Raw genomic sequence first — 18887 nt, forward strand, 5'->3', positions numbered from 1 at the left:
AAAAAGAATTGTGGTAAATACTGTAGTTTTTATGTGAATCCATTTTAATTTCCATAGCTCCCTCCACCATACAAAACTACGACTGACAGTACCTCGTACAACAAGAGATGCTATAGACATTATATTAGATGATACTACGAAGCAAATTTAACAAGAGGTTATATGTAGACTACTCTTCTTTTCAAAGGTTCTATGTAGAGTCCCTACTAAAAGTACATTGCTTTGTTGCTACAAAACATATTGGGGGAGAATTGAGTTATAAAAATTCCTATTAAGCTTAATGTAATATCCCTACCGAAGTTTCTATGAAGTGTCCCTACTGAAGTTAATATCTAGTGTCCCTACTAAAAGTAATGTGTAGTGTTCCTACCTAAGTTTCTATGTAGTGTCCCTACTACAAGTACTGTGTAGTGTCCCTACTAAAATTCCAATGTAACATACTGTATCTACTAAACTTTCTTTGTAGCATCCCTATTAAAAGTACTATCTACTATCATCACTAAAGAAGGCGCTTGGAAACATCCCTAACTCGTAACCTAAGTTGGGAGTTGAGAAGCCCACCCAAACCCTATAGTTTCCAGTAGTGTACAGCACCTTAAAGGCCTAGTCAGCTAGATGTTGGGTCTTTGGGAGAGTCTGTAAGTCTACCCACTGAGTGATCAGCAGCCATTTCCTGGTATCCACTCTGGTCTTAGCTTGAGTGGGAAGGGGACTTTGGCATTAATCAAATGTATTTACTGTATGGTTAGTCTACTCTAGAACATTATCCTGTTCCTAGCTTCTGGTACTCATGGGGTATCTTTAATCTTTAATCCTTTTAAAACCTTTGTTTAGCATCTTTACTAAACACTACGTAAGAGTCCCTACTCTATGTTCTATTTACCTTACGTAACAATGAGTCTACATGGCAGTGCTACATATATTTCAGTTTAAAATCTCTATGAAATTGTTATGGAATTCTATTTAATGTTTCTACTAAAGGTTCCATGCAATGCTACTTATGACTTTGGCTGCATTGCTTGGTGCTCACTTTAAAAATATTCAATCAGTAAACTAATCACCTTCCTCCAAGCTGGCTACAATTTTAAATTTTATAATTTATCCAAGAAAAGAAAACAAATCCAAATATTTAATTAATTTTTTTTAGAAGTCATTCCTTGTGAATCAAAATCACTTGAACTCTACTAATGAATTTAGTTTCTTTTCTCACTGCATGTCCAAACCATTCAGCAGGTACATACAGTACTGTACAGTGTAGTTTCCCAATATATATAAAAGAAAAAGCTCTTACCATTTCTTTCTTCGTGTTCGGCAATAGCATCGATGATCTGCGAAAAGTTATTGATTTGGGCACACATGACGGGAGTCAAGTCAGTGCGATCTCTCACGTCTGTGGCAACACCTGCCGCTAAAAGTTCTGTGACGCACTCCATGGAGCCAACTGTGCAAGCCTGAAGGCAAAAAGATTTTTTATAAGAATTATCACAGTATTGTATCAGCTTGGACTCATGAGGAGGAATATATCATAAAAAATTTTTTTGACTATTTTTAGTAAGATAAGTTTCATTTCCATAAAACAACTTGAAAAATTGAAAGTACGAACAGTCATCATTCAATCCATCATCTTCATATTAAACCGACGTAAACATTCAATCCATCATCTTCATATTAAACAGACATAAACAATCATGTAACACTATGAAAGTTACACATAGCTGGGTTTGAGAGAGATAATTAAATTTCCTGTTAAACAGCAAATCAAGAAAGTTTTGTTGCTTGTGCGTCTTAATTAAAAAAAGTTTTCCAATCGAGCTACGTCACGCAAACTTCAGGAGTAGTAAACAAAAAGTAATTATGTTTTTAAATGATTGTTAATTTCCTTTGCTCTGACATTTACACTTCATTGATAATGTGAGCAATTTATTTAGTTTTATAGTATTTTTTTTTTTAGTTTTATTTCAAATAATAATGATGGAAAGGGTTATTAAGAATAACTTATTACTCAACATGTCTTGGTTGCTTTTTATGTAACTTCTTTGATTGTTATTACATTGAATAAAATGCAATAGTATGCAGTACTGTAAGCTTGGAACATTGTAGATAAAAAAGACAAACTTTAAGATCCCTCTTTAGCAAATCATTACCAAGCAAACAAAACTGTATTGACAATTAGATCTAGAAAGATAAGAAGGAAAAATAATATGGGTTTCATTGAATTAGTTATTAAAAAACCTAACTTTTTCTTCAATCAAAATTAATAAAACAAGGGAACTGATTCAAAACAAGTGGTAGGAACAAAAATATGCAGGCCTATGCACCGCCATTATCGAAACAATTAGTTTATAGAACTCGTACATTATTATATAGAACTCGTACAGTATTATTAGATGTAAATCATTAAGTCAATCCATCGCCAACAGATTCTTATGTCATTAGCTTTGTACCCAACATCTATTATACCTGTGCGAGTAGCATGCACCATGATCTGTGAATGTGACCTTTCATTGGCATCATATCTCTTAGCCAGAGATAAAACAAAGAGGCCTACACAAGTATCAGGAGTTATCTAACTTGACTTTTTTTTTTTTTTTTTTAATCATGTACAACACCTTTTCAGTACAGGTTTATGCTCATGTGATAAACCTTTTAGCATACATATGTGCTATTGTGACATTGCCTTAGTAATATTTGTGCTCTTGTTATAAACATTTATGGTGTTTTCATTTGAACGATTGCTTTAATCATAGTTTGTGCTCTTGAGTACACATTTGTGTGCTCCTGTGACAATATTTCAGCTCATGCTGTAGTAGGTTATTTTCCCATTTTCCTGTTTTTATCAATCTATTCTTTTTCAGGAATGCAGATCCAATGCTGTGAGTGCCTTCCTTTTCATTTCCCTGTTTTTGTGACCCTAGTACAGATGGAAGTGCACCTGATGATGTCTGCTCAAGAATAGAATCTGGATATTGTCATGACAACAAAAAAGGTTCATGTGTTTTTCAGTCCGGATAAGATAGGAGTGCAATATATACAGACTTTATTGGCTCTTTTTAAATAGTTGCCAATTCTGCTGAATGTTACATCAATATAAGTAAAGGAAGATGCACATGTGATGATAATACAGTACTGGCATGGACCATCAATAGTTTGTGATACTTGCACAGACATTCAGTAGTGTATTTATCATTTTGGTGATATATCCTGTCATATTTACCACTGTAATAAATATTTTACAGAGGATGAAGAAACTGCGATGAAGTGTTATGGTATACAGTATTCATATTTAGATATAAAGTGTAATTGTTTTTAGTGAAGTATTAGTGAAGTGTTCAATTTCTTGGATTGAGGATTGGCAATAGGTAGTAGGTTGGTCAAGACATCAGCCACCCATTTAGATACTACTATTTGAGAGTTATTGGGTCCTTGACTGGCCAGATAATACTGTACTACACTGGTTATTGCTAATTTTTATGTGCCTACACAGACACCTATTAGTCTGGCTTATTCTTAATACATTCTCCTCTGTTATACACCTGACAACACTGAGATTACCAAACAATTCTTCACTCAAGGGGTTAACTACTGTACTGTAATTGTTCAGAGATTACGTTCCTCTTGGCAAGGGTAGAAGAGAAACTAGCTTTGGTAAGCAGCTCTTCTAAAAGGAGGACACTCCAAAATCAAACCGTTGATCCCTTAGTCTTGGGTAGTGCCACAAGCCTCAGTACCATAGTTTTGCATTGGCTTGGATCAGAGTTCTTATGCTTGAAGGTACACTGTTCTGTCTGTTTCCTTATTTCCTTTCCTCACTGGGCTTTTTCCTTGTTTGAGCCTTTGGGATTTCAGAATCCTGCTTTTCCAACTAGGGTTGAAGCTTAGCTAGCAGTAATAATGATATTTAGTTTATTGATTTAGTTTGTAGTATTCTTTTCATAATATTTTCACTGTAAACTATGGGTGTAAGTACAGTATCCTGTACGTATGCATGTAGATGTTTAAATGTAGAATATAATACTTTCTCATAACAACACTTTAGCATGTCAAAATGGTGTTGTGACTTGCTTGTGCACCTGTTATGCAACTTCAATTCTTTGTACTCTAGCTTAGCAATTGTTAGTGCTCAATCCTGTAACACCAATCGTGCTCCTCTGACACCAATTCAGCCTTGTGTGTTTCTGAAACTTGTCTACATGCTCTGTTGCTTCTGTGACACCAAACTGGATTATGTTTACACTCCTGTTACACCAGGTCAGCTCCTGTTAGTACTTTCTCCTGTGATGCCCCTTTAGCCACGTGTCTTCGTTCCTCTGACACTACTTCAGCAACTATTGTATTCTTGTTACACCATTTTGGCTTATGGAGTGTTTCTATATGACTGCCTGGGACATGTTCTGCACTTCTGTGTCACAGCCTTGGTTCATTTATGTATTTACTCCTATAATACAACATCAATCTCATTACTCCACTTCAACTCCTATTGTGCCCTGTAATACCATTTCAGCTGATTTTATTTACATGTGTGTGTCCGTGACACTACTTATGCTAATGTTTGTGTCCCAGTTACACTAGCTTAGCTCCTGAGTATATAAACTCACTCCTATGACACCATTTCGGTCCTGCAAGACACTACTTCAGCTCTTGTCATTCTCTTGTGTCAGCTTTCAGCCAATGCTAAGTTTCTATGTCATCATGAGGCTCAAGATTTTACTCCTGTGACACCCTCTAAATGAGCATGTTTGGTTCAACTTAACATTAGCTTCGTTACAGTACCTTACGACAGCTATAAATTACTCTTGAAGTATAAAGGCAAGATATGAAGAGATAAGTTCAATTGAGTTCATGTAACACCAACTTTCCATGAAAGGAACATACGATGGGGTGTCTAAAGAGTTCATAATAGATTAGTTCAGCTCCAAAACCCACATTATCTTCACCCCGAGTCTGGTTTTCATCTAGATGCTTCATAGTCTATAATAAAAACCCAAATGAATAACACTTGGTGCAGGCCTCATGTTTAAATTAAAGTGAATAAATGGAATCAACTTTTACTTAAATATGATTTATATTGAATCCAAAGAGTGTAAATTATGAAGACGTATTTTTCTGAATATTTTTTTACTATTGTCTAATGAATTTGCACCAAAGTTAAATATAAATGGTTTTCATTGTTGCATGCATACACAAACAGTAGTTATGACTGCGCAACTATTGAGTTTAAACATAGCAAACACACACAAAAAGAGAAAGTTACAAACAATTAGACAAAAAGAAACTAATCCAAATCTTTTACATTTATATATATATATATATTTCAGCTAAGTAGAAGATGCAAGACGATATACCGAAGTTACATACCGCATGCAAAGCAGTTCGTCCACAAGGGTCGGGGAGAGATAGATCAACGCCAGCTAGTCTGTAAGAGATCAGTCTGTTGCAACTGTCAGATGCTGCTGCTGCAACCAGCACTTCCCCGAGTCTCAACGGTGAATCTGTGAGGTGAGCGCCAGTCTTCACCAAAAGTTCAATTATCTGAGGAAATAAAAATAATGATATAGTATCATAGTAGAGATTGATGATTATGTTACTACAAACTATTCAAAAGTGATATAGTGTGGGTAATAAAAATGCATATAATCTATGAATATGGGTGTATTTATATATATATGTCACAAAAGAAAAGTGTTGACAGTGATGTCAATACTTATACCTTGTGTCATCCAACCTTGGTTTAATCCTCTCTAATACAGCTGTTGTCATTATGTCAATTGTTACCATTATAGTAGTATGAAACATTTTGCAATAAGGGGAATGTGCATTATTTTTGTAATAAGCAAAATGTGGTTCTATTATTTTTCAATCTTTTGACAACTTCTGGGCAGAAAAATATAAAAACTGCTAATATTTCCAACAATAATTCATCTAAAATTTAAACTGTGCCTCATTAAAAACAGTTATCAAGTTGGGCAGAGGACACTATTGCTAACCTAAGGAAAGATACCTCTTGAGATTGCATCTGGCAAGGTGTTAAGTGAACTTCCGTTCTTGCAGTACAAGACAGCCACATGATTCCTCCTAATGCAGTTATTGGTGTCATAGCACCTAATGCGATACACTATAGGTATTACCAATAAGTCTTTGCAGCTATAGGTATTACCAATAAGTCTTTGCAGCATCCCTTGTTATCCATCTACTTTACCTTTTCATTGGGCTGAATCAGGGTTTTCCTCTAGTTACTCTTCAGGTCTGAACGACCTTCCTGCATCAGTGCTGAGCCATATGGCCCAAACTCCATAAACCAAACCACTACAAGTCCCTATTACAAGATGAGCAAATTTCTTGTTGCGCTCTCTTTGCAGATCAAGAAAGTTGTTAGTATCCACTTTTAAAGGTTACAAATGAATCAACACAGGCAGAAGACTATAAGAAAAGATATTCAGTTGGGTTCCTCTTTAGTCGAGATGGATGTGGCCAAAATTAGAAAGAAAGATCACTCGAGGTAACTTGGATAGGTCCCACCTAAATGACTAAAACATTGGATTTATGAATCTAGGCTATATTACCCAGCACTGGAATCTGCATTGGGAATTGGGTTCAGTATTGAAGCACTGCTAGGGAAGAAATTTCTTAAGTTTAGGCTTCCCTAAAAGATCTGATTTCTAAAACCTTTCTTACAGACTCCTCTCTGTTTCTGTCCACTGAATAAGGAAGGTTATATGCTTTGTCAGCTATACTGGAACATTAATCCTGCAGTTTTCCAATACTGTTGTAGAGTTAATCATTAAGATCATTAAGCAACCATCGTTGCTGTTGCTACTTCTGAACTTTTTTCAAAAACATAGCTAATATGTTACTTTGCATACAGTGCACAATGTTGACAAAATTGGAGTGAGGTGCTGCCCTGCTAATAGTTGACAATTGTATAATATTATAGTTACTGTATTGTGGATTTTTCACAGAGTGCAAATGTTCATTCTTAACATAATTGAGTAACCATATCAAGTATAGTTGTAAAAGTACACTATATATTTGTGTGGCCATAAAATATAAGTTGTCAATTTATTATTATTAGTTGGTAAACCCCCTGTATCACAGTGAAGCAACATTGCAGTGAATGCAGTTTCCTACTCCTATAGCGCTTTTTATTTCCAGTTGCTTCGGCGCCTGGAGTGCATGCCTCTTCCTGCTACTGCTGGTCTTGTAGTGGAAGCTATTTTTGGCTGCTATTGTTCTCCCAGTACATGCCATTTCTGGCTGCTGTTGCTTCTTCCATTGTCTTGGATTAGAGTTCTCTTGCTTGAGGGTACATGCTGTTCTATCTATTTCCCTTCCTCTTGTTTTGTTTTTTGAAGTTTTTATAGTTTATATTTGAAAGATCTAATTAAATGTTAAAATATTTTTTGATTGTTCATTATTCCTCTTGTAGTTTGTTTATTTCCTGGTTTCCTTTCCTCACTGGGCTATTTTTCCCTGTTGGAGCCCTTGAGCTAGTTGCATCCTGCTTTTCCAACTAGGGTTATAGCCTGTTGCAGTGGGTGCGCAGACCTGCAGTACAAGTATATGCCATTTCCGGATGTTGCGGTTGCACTTTCAGTGGGTGCTGTTTCAGGATGCCGCTGCTGCTGCTGCTACTGCTGCACCCATGTGGGTGCCATTTCAAGATGTCGCTGCTGATGCTGCTGCACGTGCAGTGGGTGCAGTTTCTGGATGCGCTTCTACTGCTGCTCCTGAGTGGGTGCCATTACCGGATTGACGCTGCACCTGTGAGTGGGTGCCATTTCTGGATACTGACGCTGCTACTGCAATTGCAGTGGGTCCCATTTCCACATGCTAAAGCTGCTTCTGCACCTGCAGTGGGTGCCAGTTCCGGATGCTGATGCTGCTGCTTCACCTGCAGTAGGTACCATTTCCCGATGCTGATACTGCAGTTGGTTCCAAATCCAGATGCCACTGCTGGTGCTGCACCTGTAATGGGTGCCATTTCTGGATGCTGATGCTTCTGCATTGGGTGAGGTTTCTGCATGCCGCTGCTACTGCACCTCCACGTACAGTGGGTGCTATTTCCAGACTGCTGGTGCACCTCCACCTGCAGTGGGTGCCATTTCCAGATGCCGCTGCTGGTGCTGCACCTGCAGTGGGTGCCATTTCTGGATGCTGACACTGCTGCTGCACTTACAGTGGGTGCCATTTCTATATGCTGATGCTGCTGCTGCACTTGTAGTGGATGCCATTTCTATATGCTGACGATGCTGCTGCACTTGTATTGGATGTCGTTTTCAAATGATGCTGTTGCACCTTCATTAGGCGCCGTTTCGGGATACCATTACTGCACCTGCAGTGGGTGCAGTTTCTGAATGCCCCTGATACTGCTGCACCTGCCAGTGGGTTCCGTTTCCAGATGCTGACGATGCTGCTGCTGCACCTGCAGCAGGTGCCGTTTCCAGATGCCGCTGCTGCTGTACCTGCACCGGGTGCCGTTTTCAGATGCCGCTGCTGCACCTGCAGTGGGTGCCATTTCTGAATACTAAAGCTGCTGCAGTGGGTGCCATTACCAGTTGCCACTGCTGCTACTGCACCTGCAGGTGGTGCCATTACCAGATGTTGCTGCTGCACTTACAATTTGTGCACTTTCCGGATGCTGATGCTGCTGCTGCAGTAGATGTCATTATTGTATGTCACTGCAGCTGCACCTGCAGTGGGTGCCATTTCCAGATGTCATGGTTGCTGCTACAGTGGGTGCAGTTTTGAGATGCAGCTGCAGTGGGTGCCATTTCCGGATGCTTATGCTGCTGCTGCACCTGCAGTGGATGCAGTTTCCAGATGTCGCTGTTGCACATTCAGTGGGTGCCACTTTGGGATGACACTGCTGCTATACCTGCAGTGGGTGCCATTTCTTTGTTGCTGCTGCACCTACAGCGGGTGCAGTTTCTGTATGCCGCTCCTACTACTGCACTTGAGTGGGTGCCATTTTTTGATGACGCTGGTGCTGCAACTGCAGTTGGTGCCATTTCCTGATGCTGATGTTGCTGCTGCACCTGTAGTGAGTCCCATTTCTGGGTACTTAGGCTGCTGCTGCATATGCATTGGTTACCATTTTCGCATACTGACGCTGCTTCTGCTACAGTGATTGCCTTTTCTGCATGCTGTACCTGCAGCGGGTGACATTTCCTGATGCAGACGCTGCTGATGCACATGCAATGTGCCATTGCCGGATGCTGCTGCTGTAGCGAGTGCCTTTTCCAGATGCTGACACTTCTGCACCTGCAGTGGGTGCAGTTTCTGCTGCTGCTGCATCTGCAGTGGGTTCAATTTCCAGATGCTGACACTGCTGCTGCACTTGCAGTGAGTGTCATTTCCCGATGCTGACGCTGCTGCTACACCTGCAGCTGGAGCCATTTCCCGATGCTGACGCTGCTGTTACACTTGCAGCTGGTGCCATTTCCCAATGCTGATACTGCACCTACAGTGGGTGCCATTTTCAGTTGCTGACGATGTTATAGTGGGGTGCCGTTTCCGGATGGCACTGCTACTGCACCTCCACCTTCAGTGGGTGTCTTTTCCAGATGCCACTGCCAGTGCTGTACCTGCAGTGGGTACCATTCCTGGATGCTGACACTGCTGCTACACCTGCCGTGGGTACGATTTTTGGATGGTGACATTGCTGGTGCACCTGCAGTGGGTTCTATTTCTGGATGCCAACACTGCTGCTTCACATGCAGTGGATACTGTTTCTGGATTGTGCTGTTGCACTTTCAGTGGGTGCCCTTTCGGGATGCCACCACTGCTGCTGCTGCTGCACCTGCAGTGTACCATTTCCGGATGCTGCAGTCAGTGCCCTTTCCAGATGCCGCTGCGGCACCTGCAGTGGGTACCTTTTCAGGATGTCAATGCTGCTGCTGCACCTGCAGTGGGTGCAATTTTCAAATGTTGACGCTGCTGCTGCACCTATAATTGGTGTGATTTCGCGATGCTGACGCTGCTGCTGCACCCGCATTGGGTGCCATTTCCCGATGCTGATGCTGCTGCTGCACCTGCAGTGGGTGCTTATTTCCGAATGCTGACGCTGTTGCAGCACCCGCAGTGGGTGCCATTTCGCGATGCTGATGCTGCACCTGCAGTGGGTGCCATTTCCTGATGCTTACGCTGCTGCTGCACCTGCAGTGGGTGCCATTTCCGATGCTGACGCAGCTGCTTCACTTGCAGTGAGTGACATTTTCTGATGCTAATGCTGCTGCTGCACTTGCAGCGAGCGCTGTTTCGGGATGCTGACGCTGCTGCACTTGCAGTGGGTGATGTTTCGGGATGCCGACGCTGCTGCTGCACTAGCAGTATGTGCTATTTCCGGATGCTGACGCTGCTGCCGAACCTTCAGTAGATGCCATTTCCGGATGCTGACGCTGCTGCTACACCTGCAGTGGGTGTCATTTCCGGATGCTGACGCTGCTGCTGAACCTGCAGTGGGTGCCATTTCCGGATGCTGACGCTGCTGCTACACCTGCAGTGGGTGTCATTTCCGGATGCTGACGCTGCTGCTGAACCTGCAGTGGGTGCCATTTCCGGATGGTGACGCTGCTGCTGCACTTGCAGTGGGTGCCATTTCCCAATGCTGATGCTGATCTGCAGTGGGTGCTTATTTTTGGATGCTGACACTGCTGCTGCACCTGCAGTGGGTGCCATTTCCGGATGCTGACGCTGCTGCAGAACGTGCAGTGGGTACCATTTCCGGATGCTGATGCTGCACCTTCAGTGAGTGCCATTTCCAGATGCTGACGCTGCTGCTGCACTTGCTGTGGGTGCCATTTTCTGATGCTGATGCTGCAGTGGGTGCTTATTTCCGGACGCTGCTGGTGCACCTGCAGTGGGTGCCATTTCCCAATGCTGATGCTGAACCTGCAGTGGGTGCCATTTCCGGATGACGCTGCTGCTGAACCTAGTGGGTGCCATTTCCAGAGGCTGACGCTGCTGCTGCACATGCAGTGGGTGCCATTTTCAGATGCTGCACCTACAGTGGGTGCCATTTCCGGATGCTGACGCTGCTGCTGGACTTGCAGTGGGTGCCATTTCCGGATGCTGATGCTGCTGCTGAACCTGCAGTGGGTGCTATTTCCGGATGCTGATGTTGCTGCTGCACCTGCCGTGGGTGCCATTTCCGGATGCTGATGCTGCTGCTGCACTTGCAGTGGGTGCCGTTTTGGGATGCTGCTGCTGCTGAACCTGCAGTGGGTGCCACTTCCGGATGCTAACACTGCTGCTGCACTTGCAGTGGGTGCCATTTCCGGATGCTGACGCTGCTGGTGCACCTGCAGTGGGTGCCATTTCCAGATGCTGACGCTGCTGCTGAGCCTGCAGTGGGTGTCATTTCAAGACGCTGACGCTGCTGCTGCTGCACCTGCAGTGGGTGTCATTTCCCAATGCTGATGCTGCTCCTGAACCTGCAGTGGGTGCCATTTCCCAATGCTGATGCTGCTGCTGACCCTGCAGTGGGTTCCATTTCCAGATGCCGCTGCTGTGCCTGCAGTGGGTGTTTTTTCCAGATGCCACTGCTGCGCCTGCAGTAGGTACTGTTTCCGGATCTCACTGTTGCTAGTGCACCTGCAGTGTGTGCCTTTTCCTTATTCCCCTGCTCTTGCACCTGCAATGGGTGTCCATTTCTGGACATTGTTAATGCTCTTGCAGTACGTGCTGCTTCCATATGGTGTTTCAGCTCATGTAGTGCTTATAGTTTCTGATTGCACCTGCATTGCAAGCCATTTCTGATTACTGCTGCAGCTATAGTATCTGCAATTTCCGGATACTCCTGTTTGTCCTTCAGTATGTGGTGCAGCTCCTGCAGTGCACAAGTTTCCTGTAACCGTTTCTGCATCTACAGAGCGTAGTTTACAGCTTTTGCTGCTGCCCATACCATGCATAACTTTTCTAGCTGCTGCTGTCCACAGTTTCCAGCTTCTTCTACTGTTTGTGTTTATGCATGACTTTTGTAGCTGCTATTGCATGCCATTTCTAGGTAATTTCAAATTACTTCTGCTGTTGCTCGTTTAGTGCATGTCACTTCCAGCTTCTGCACTACATGCTGTTTCTAGTTGCGGTTTCATATCATGCAGTGTGCCATTTCCAGTTGCTGCTTCACTGTGCACAGTTTCCAATTGGTACTGTTGCTTCAGTTCTTGCACAAGCTTGCCATTTCTGGCACCCACTAATGTAGTGTTTGTCATTTTTGGGTGGTGCTGCTGGCTACTTCTGCAGTGTGAACTGTTGCTGGTGACTTCAGTTCTTGTAGTGTACTGTTTCTGGTTGTATCAGTTCCCTGCAGATGTTACTGTAAAAGCAGTGCATGCAGTTCCTAATATTGGCTACTGGTGCTGCTGTTCAAGCATTGCATTTAGTACCCTGCAGCTGCTACTTCTCCTATAGTGCACGTGCAGTTCAGGTTGCCTGCTCCTGCAGTTCATGACATTATCAACCACTTTTCTATGTTGTAGATTCAGTAGTTTATGCAATTGATTCCTTTGCTCTGTACTGCATGCTACTTCCAGCAGTACCTCTAACACTCATGCAGTACATTCTCCTAGCAACTGTGGATGCAACTGCTGATTCTACAGGTTTTTCTCCTGGCAGGAATGTTCTATCCAGCATTTTAATTTAACAGCTATGCATACTGTACAATGGCTGAAAGTTCTGCTGCTCCTGAATGTGTGCCAATTTCAGCTTTCCAGCTTTTTTTCTCATACAGTTCTGCTACTCCTACAGAATTCAATTTCTTGATGCTACAACTCCTACTGGCGATGTCTTTCCCAGCTAGCCTACTGGTCCTATAGCAGATGCTGATCCTGATTATTACTACTGGTGCTCCTGCAGTACAGCCACTGTTCCTTCTGTAGATATAGTTGCCAATACTGCAGCACAGGTTACTTCCGTCATACATATTCTATTTTGCTTTTACCATTTTCATTCCTGGTTGCTGCTGCATTGCAGGCCATTTCCAGCTATTATTGCTGCATGGTATTACAAGTGCAGGGTATTAAAATCTTGGCTGATGGTAAATAAGTGTATACAATTACCAACCACCACTTTTCCTTCTGTAGATGAAGTTTCTGGTTACTTCCATTTAGTTGTCAATACTATAGACACAGTATAATATACAGTACATTCATATCTTAACATTCTCTCTTTCCACCTGTCTTACAAAAATGCTCAATAGACAGGATTTTCTTTCCACCTGTCTTACAAAAATGCTCAATAGACAGGATTTTCAAGTTTTTTTTAATCCTTTCAGTAACCACAAAATACTTGCCTGCAAGATACATATACAAATTCTTTTGCCTGTATATTTGAATATTGCCTCCCAAGACATTTCCTCATAACTTGTGAGAGCCTACTAATATTCATTTAGTTTAATGTACTCTCAACTCTTGATTTAATCTTTATATTTGATTAAGTCTATAACTTACAAACTAAAAATTACCTCAAAATTTTCTTTCTAAAATCTGTTAACACAATTAACTGATGTCTCTCTTGTCCTAACTTGTTCATTAATTCTCTCACACCAGCTACTCTCTAAGTTCTCTTTGATAAGCAGCAGTAGTTACTGAAATATTTTACCGTTTATGCTTAATCTTATTAGCCATAACTTTCATCAACATCTTTAAATCTTTCCTTAATTCTCTCTCAATACCAAGATTGCAAAAATTATTCAGTCCTCTCTCAGACCTCCTTTATCCTCAATCTAGTCTCTACTTTAGGTACCTTTTTATCCTAGTCTTTCAAATTCAGGACAAAGTCCTGATTCACGCAACCTACATTAACCTCCATCCAGTTTTCAAGGTTCACTATCATTTCCCTTGTAATTTCTCCTTAAAAATAATTTATTACTCTCTCAAGATATTGATATAGATATCCACGACTAACCTTATGGTGATCTCCTTCCACAGCCACTTTCAGGGGCGACATGCCCTGTTTGTCCCTGACGTGGACAGACGCCCCTCTCTGCAGGAGCCACATCACCACATCCATCAGCCCCTCGTTGACAGCCATGTGAAGCGCAGTCCATCCCGATACGTCTTTCATGTTTATTTCTATTCCCTGGAAGGTTCATATGTATCATTAGGGACTATCAATTCAGGAAGGTGAAGAACAGTTTTATGTTGGTTAAGTAAACTCCTTGGATACAATGTTTGTGTGGTGTAATATAACATTTTTACCTCAACTAAATGTGTAGCCTACTTTCAGATCTGATCCCAAAAACATTCATACTTATTGAGGGTAATTTGATGTACTGTATGAAAAGACACTAAAACAATTGTATGAGACTTAATACAGCACAGCATAGGGAAGAACAAGTTAAGACCGATTCTGTTATGAGAAAATATGAGCGCTTTTAGTAATGGCTTGACATACATGAACAAATCTATACGTGCATATATCGACTATTATAATTTAAAATTATATGCATGCTGATGAACATAATTTACAGTATTGTAATATACAAACATTTGACAATCAAAATACTATATAAGTAAACTAGTGTAATAGGTAAGTGAAAATAAGTGGACATTAACACTTTAAAATATTCGTTGAAAATCTTGCTAATTAAAATTTACTGCTTGATAACTGCCTTTGAAAAAAAATGTTATATCCACTATCATATCTCTTAAAATTGTAATTGCTATTAGTATACTTAGTAATTACTATTTATAAATTTTAGTTAGACAAGATGAACTACCTCATAAGACTAAATGGTTTCTAAGAATGTTAAATAGTGTTGTTTCAAATTCAATAAAGTATTAATCCATGAAAAATCAAGTGAGAAATTTGTTTTAATATTGTAATTTCATGCTGTATTGGAAAGAAAAATAAGCAAGTATTTAAAATATGATAGCTATTTCCACCAATTACTATGATACTTAAATAATGCTGAATTATGCTTTCTAAACAATACATCGATATATGACATGTAACATTCAGGAATCAAAATGATTATCCTTAAAGTTTAATATTTCAGCTTCAGGAAAAATAATATATTTAGAAATGCAAAATTTATAGCTAACTATTACTTTCCTGAATATTTAAAAAAAAAAAAAATGTCAAATATTGCACAAACAATAATTCAAAATTTGAAAAGCTCAAGAAATTAATGCAGTTCTATATTTTGAATTCTTGTGTGTTTGAACAAATAAATATATTGAATAAATATATTAATGATATTTTATAAGAGTATTAATTACCAAATTTTACCCAATTTACTACAGTTTGCATTTTCCTCAAGACTAAATTACTAAACTATGGGAGCCTTTGTAGTTGGTTGGGACAGACCAGGTATAAAATTTCAGAAGCTATGACTGAAAAAAAAAAATTAAAAGGGAAACAAACACAAGAACACAACCTATTATAAGGTTCCTTACCTATTCTAAGGTTTCCAACCTAGCCTAACCTACCCTAGGAGCCGTATCCTTACCTAACAGTTGAGTTTGGTCCCCTTTAGACAGTCATACCCTTACCTTACCATAAGACTAAATCTCAACATTGTCTTTGCTTCCTAACCAACTTCACTCCTGGCAAGGTAACACTAAATCATATTTCATAAAACTAGTGTCATAATATTGTATTTCAGACCAGGATAAAAAAAAAAATTACCCCATAAGGAAAATAGATTTCACGATTAATAAGGTTTACGCCTGCCCCAACGAACTACACTCGTCCTCTAAACTATTTTCTAAGTGCAAGGATACATCCTGCCTTAAAGCAATTTGCCTTTCCTACAAGATAGAATTAACAGTACCTTAACTGCGCCAATTCCATTTAGAGCCAATTAGTAATATTTAATTACTAAATCTGTGCCAATTATTCCTTAATAAATAATTCAACTTACCTTGCAATTAAAGTTAGGAATTTAAGATTTCAAAGCACTTCAATTTTGGTAACATAAAAGTCTGAAAAGTCATTTCAAGACTTAATTTGGAAGGTTGGGCTAAATTCGAACCTCTTACAGGAAAGACGTCTGAATCGTAAACTCGCATTTTGAAAATAGTGATATATGCTAAATCAAATAAAAAATTAAAGCAACGGTGAAATTAAACCAATCTGTTTCAGCAAGCAGCAAAAATGCTTGTACTAAAAATCACTTGTAATGAGATTAATAAATCTTTCTTCTCAGATATTTGTAAATGATCACAAGCAGTGTACTGTCGGTATAAAGCGTTTCTTTAATCAGTAATTATAGATTGCAAATAATCAAAATCATATAGTTATGAGCAAAATAAAATTTACATTAAATACACACTGCTGATGGGGTAAGGTACCAGACTAATTAAATCCACAGAAATTTCCAAAAAGCATTTGCTGTATAGCAGATTTCAATTATACAATATAACAGATTTTTATCAAAATTCCATTTGAATAAAATTTAGTGCCATTACCAATGGAATGGAAAAAACCAATATTTTTAGTTGTGATATTTAAAACTGTAATGTTTATGATTACTGTAAACTTGGAACCACTATTCAATAATTTTTACCATTTACAACAAATGCTCTACATTATGTTTGCATTAAACAAAAACATCCATATATTAAACACAAACTGGCCTTTTTTTGCAACTAAACGTAAAGTGAAATCAAATTGTTTATTCATATAGTTAAAATGCGAGTGATCATCTTGCTGTAGAATCTAAGAGATAAAAAGCAGAATTGAATTGCATAAAAACTGTCTGAGAAACCGGGAACAACCTTACCCATTCTGCCGTCTGAAGCGAAAGGCATATATACATTAATTAGACAATATTCCTTCGATAACATCCTCAATATTTCTTATCAAAATATTCATGCACCTCATTTTTTATACTGTATTTCTAACAACCATACTCATCTTAAGTTATATGCTATTTGTAAAACATGCTTTAGCATATGCATTACTACAGATGGACAATACAAAACTCGAATGAATGTAGTTTCCCCTTAAAGTTTTTTTTTTTCCACAGGGACTAAAGCATAATTATCATCACCCTTTCCATTGCTACTGGATATTACTAGAACTAAAATCTGCTAAAGTAATATAAATTTCATTGAATCAATGAATTGAAAAGTATAGTTTTTTTCATTTTATACTGCACAAATTCAAATTGATAAGCCATCTAATACAGAAAATGGTTTTTCGTGGTCAGTAACTTTAATGTAGCCTTTATCGTTGGCATAATATTCCTAAAAAAAACATAAGAGTTTCATTTCAATTTTGACAAAAACCGTAAAACAATTTTAACCAGCATATTTCAATAGATATCTATTAGTACATCAGTTTTATCCCAAATGAAATGTCAAAATTTTACAATTAACTAACACTTTTCATTGAATCTTTATAATGAAAACAATAATGTTGACCGAGGCTTGCTTAAAGAGCGTGTTAAATAATATACTTGTCAGTTCAGGCTCAAAGTTTAATAACTGAATGTCTTGCATTTACAATCAATATTATTAAAAGATAGCCTACTTAAAATTAGAACAGATGATTAATACTCGTGTCGGGCTAAATTTCCACAGACAAAGGAGTTAAAAATACCAAAATATATGGATATCCAATTGACACCTCTCTGATAGTGTAACGTAAAGGCTTAAAATACCTTCAACGGACTAAGACTATTATCAATTAGAGGCTATGACCATTTTGGTCCAAAACCCCCAGCCTGGAGCGAAAGCTCCTGGCAACCTGGACGATGACAGACTAAGAGACTTTACTATTCCAATAATTGAAAGGAACTTTACAGCCTACTGTAACAATTACCACGAAAAACCTATTGAGCAATGCTTGCAACACATGAAAAGAGTACAACATGCTTATGAACTTATTTCTTTTTTTATATACTTACATTAGAGTAAATTTCCTCGAGGCGTGCCATATCGCCATTGACGACAGCAGAGAAGAAGAGCGTTGGGATGAGCAGTTCCTTCACGTGTTCTACGTCGTCGCTGGATGACAGCTGGAGAGCTCTGGCTATGGAGCCCACCACATCCAGCTCTCTGTTCAAGCCATCGTCCTCCTGCGACACTGCTGTCATTTCTCCTCGGAGGTTGGACATCATCATCTGCCAAAGACCAAAGGGTCCTTTAGTTGTGATTTAAGAAAAGTATAAAATAAAGAGATAAAAGGATGTAATTGACCCACCTTAGAATGTTAAATACCAAACAGTAAGAAAGAAAAAAATGTGACAAAATTTGTAATGAGAAATTATTTTAAAAACTTCAAAATAACTAGATCAATATGCTATCATTATCAAAATGACAAATTCGGAGATAATTTGAACAAACCTGCAGCTATTTATTTGGATATTACTTCCAGTAGTAGCTGGAAGGCAGCCATTAGATTTTAAGTGCGAGGTGGCCACCCTACTCAAACACTACAGTGGGTAAGTAGGGGGGGTAGCTGAGGGCTACCCAGCCACCTATATCTACTCATGGTTCAGTAAACCACTTCACTTTTTGCTTGCAAGCAGGACTAAGTGGGGGACATGTGATGGCGGGCCAATTTATATAAATAGCTACAGGTTTGTATTAGTTAGGGAAAAATACAAATCATCTCCGAATTTGTCATTTGTTCTCATACTAACAAACCTTCCGCTATTTATTTGGATGACTCACTCTCAGGAGGGAGTCGAGTCTGACTACTGGCTTGGTCATTGACCCGGGTTTCCTTAGTATAGTATTAGACTGTAATCAAGGGAAACCTTGCATCTCGCAAATCAATACCAGCGAGTATGATAGCTGCCTGAGCAACTAAAGTAGTTGTTTGAGATATAAGAATGTCTAGGTAAGAAGATTCTCCTAGTTAAAACAGGAGCCTTAGAAATGAAAAGAAGTTTCCCAAGGCTTACCTTGCAAGAGGCGTTGTGGACGTGTATGACTATA

The 18887-nt window shown here is 39.5% G+C and overlaps 1 protein-coding gene and 1 long non-coding RNA gene across 6 annotated transcripts in view; one reads left to right on the forward strand and one right to left on the reverse strand.

Moving 5' to 3' along the window:
• LOC137628785 (uncharacterized) overlaps positions 1-14063 on the forward strand; it is a 146778-nt gene extending 132715 nt beyond the window's left edge. For both annotated transcript variants that reach the window (XR_011041391.1, XR_011041392.1), the window contains exons 2-4: positions 2856-2873; positions 5316-5496; positions 13926-14063. This is a non-coding gene — a long non-coding RNA (uncharacterized lncRNA). The remainder of the gene's footprint in view (positions 1-2855; positions 2874-5315; positions 5497-13925) is intronic.
• LOC137628783 (L-asparaginase 1-like) overlaps positions 1-18887 on the reverse strand; it is a 303952-nt gene that overhangs the window by 26288 nt on the left and 258777 nt on the right. For all 4 annotated transcript variants that reach the window (XM_068359997.1, XM_068359999.1, XM_068359996.1 and 1 more), the window contains 4 exons: positions 17852-18067; positions 13903-14076; positions 5356-5529; positions 1292-1451 (listed from right to left, as the gene is read on the reverse strand). In XM_068359997.1, coding sequence (XP_068216098.1) covers positions 1292-1451; positions 5356-5529; positions 13903-14076; positions 17852-18067 — 724 coding nt within the window. The remainder of the gene's footprint in view (positions 1-1291; positions 1452-5355; positions 5530-13902; positions 14077-17851; positions 18068-18887) is intronic.

Source organism: Palaemon carinicauda, chromosome 36 (assembly GCF_036898095.1).
Source record: "Palaemon carinicauda isolate YSFRI2023 chromosome 36, ASM3689809v2, whole genome shotgun sequence".
In the NCBI taxonomy this organism is placed as follows: domain Eukaryota; kingdom Metazoa; phylum Arthropoda; class Malacostraca; order Decapoda; family Palaemonidae; genus Palaemon; species Palaemon carinicauda.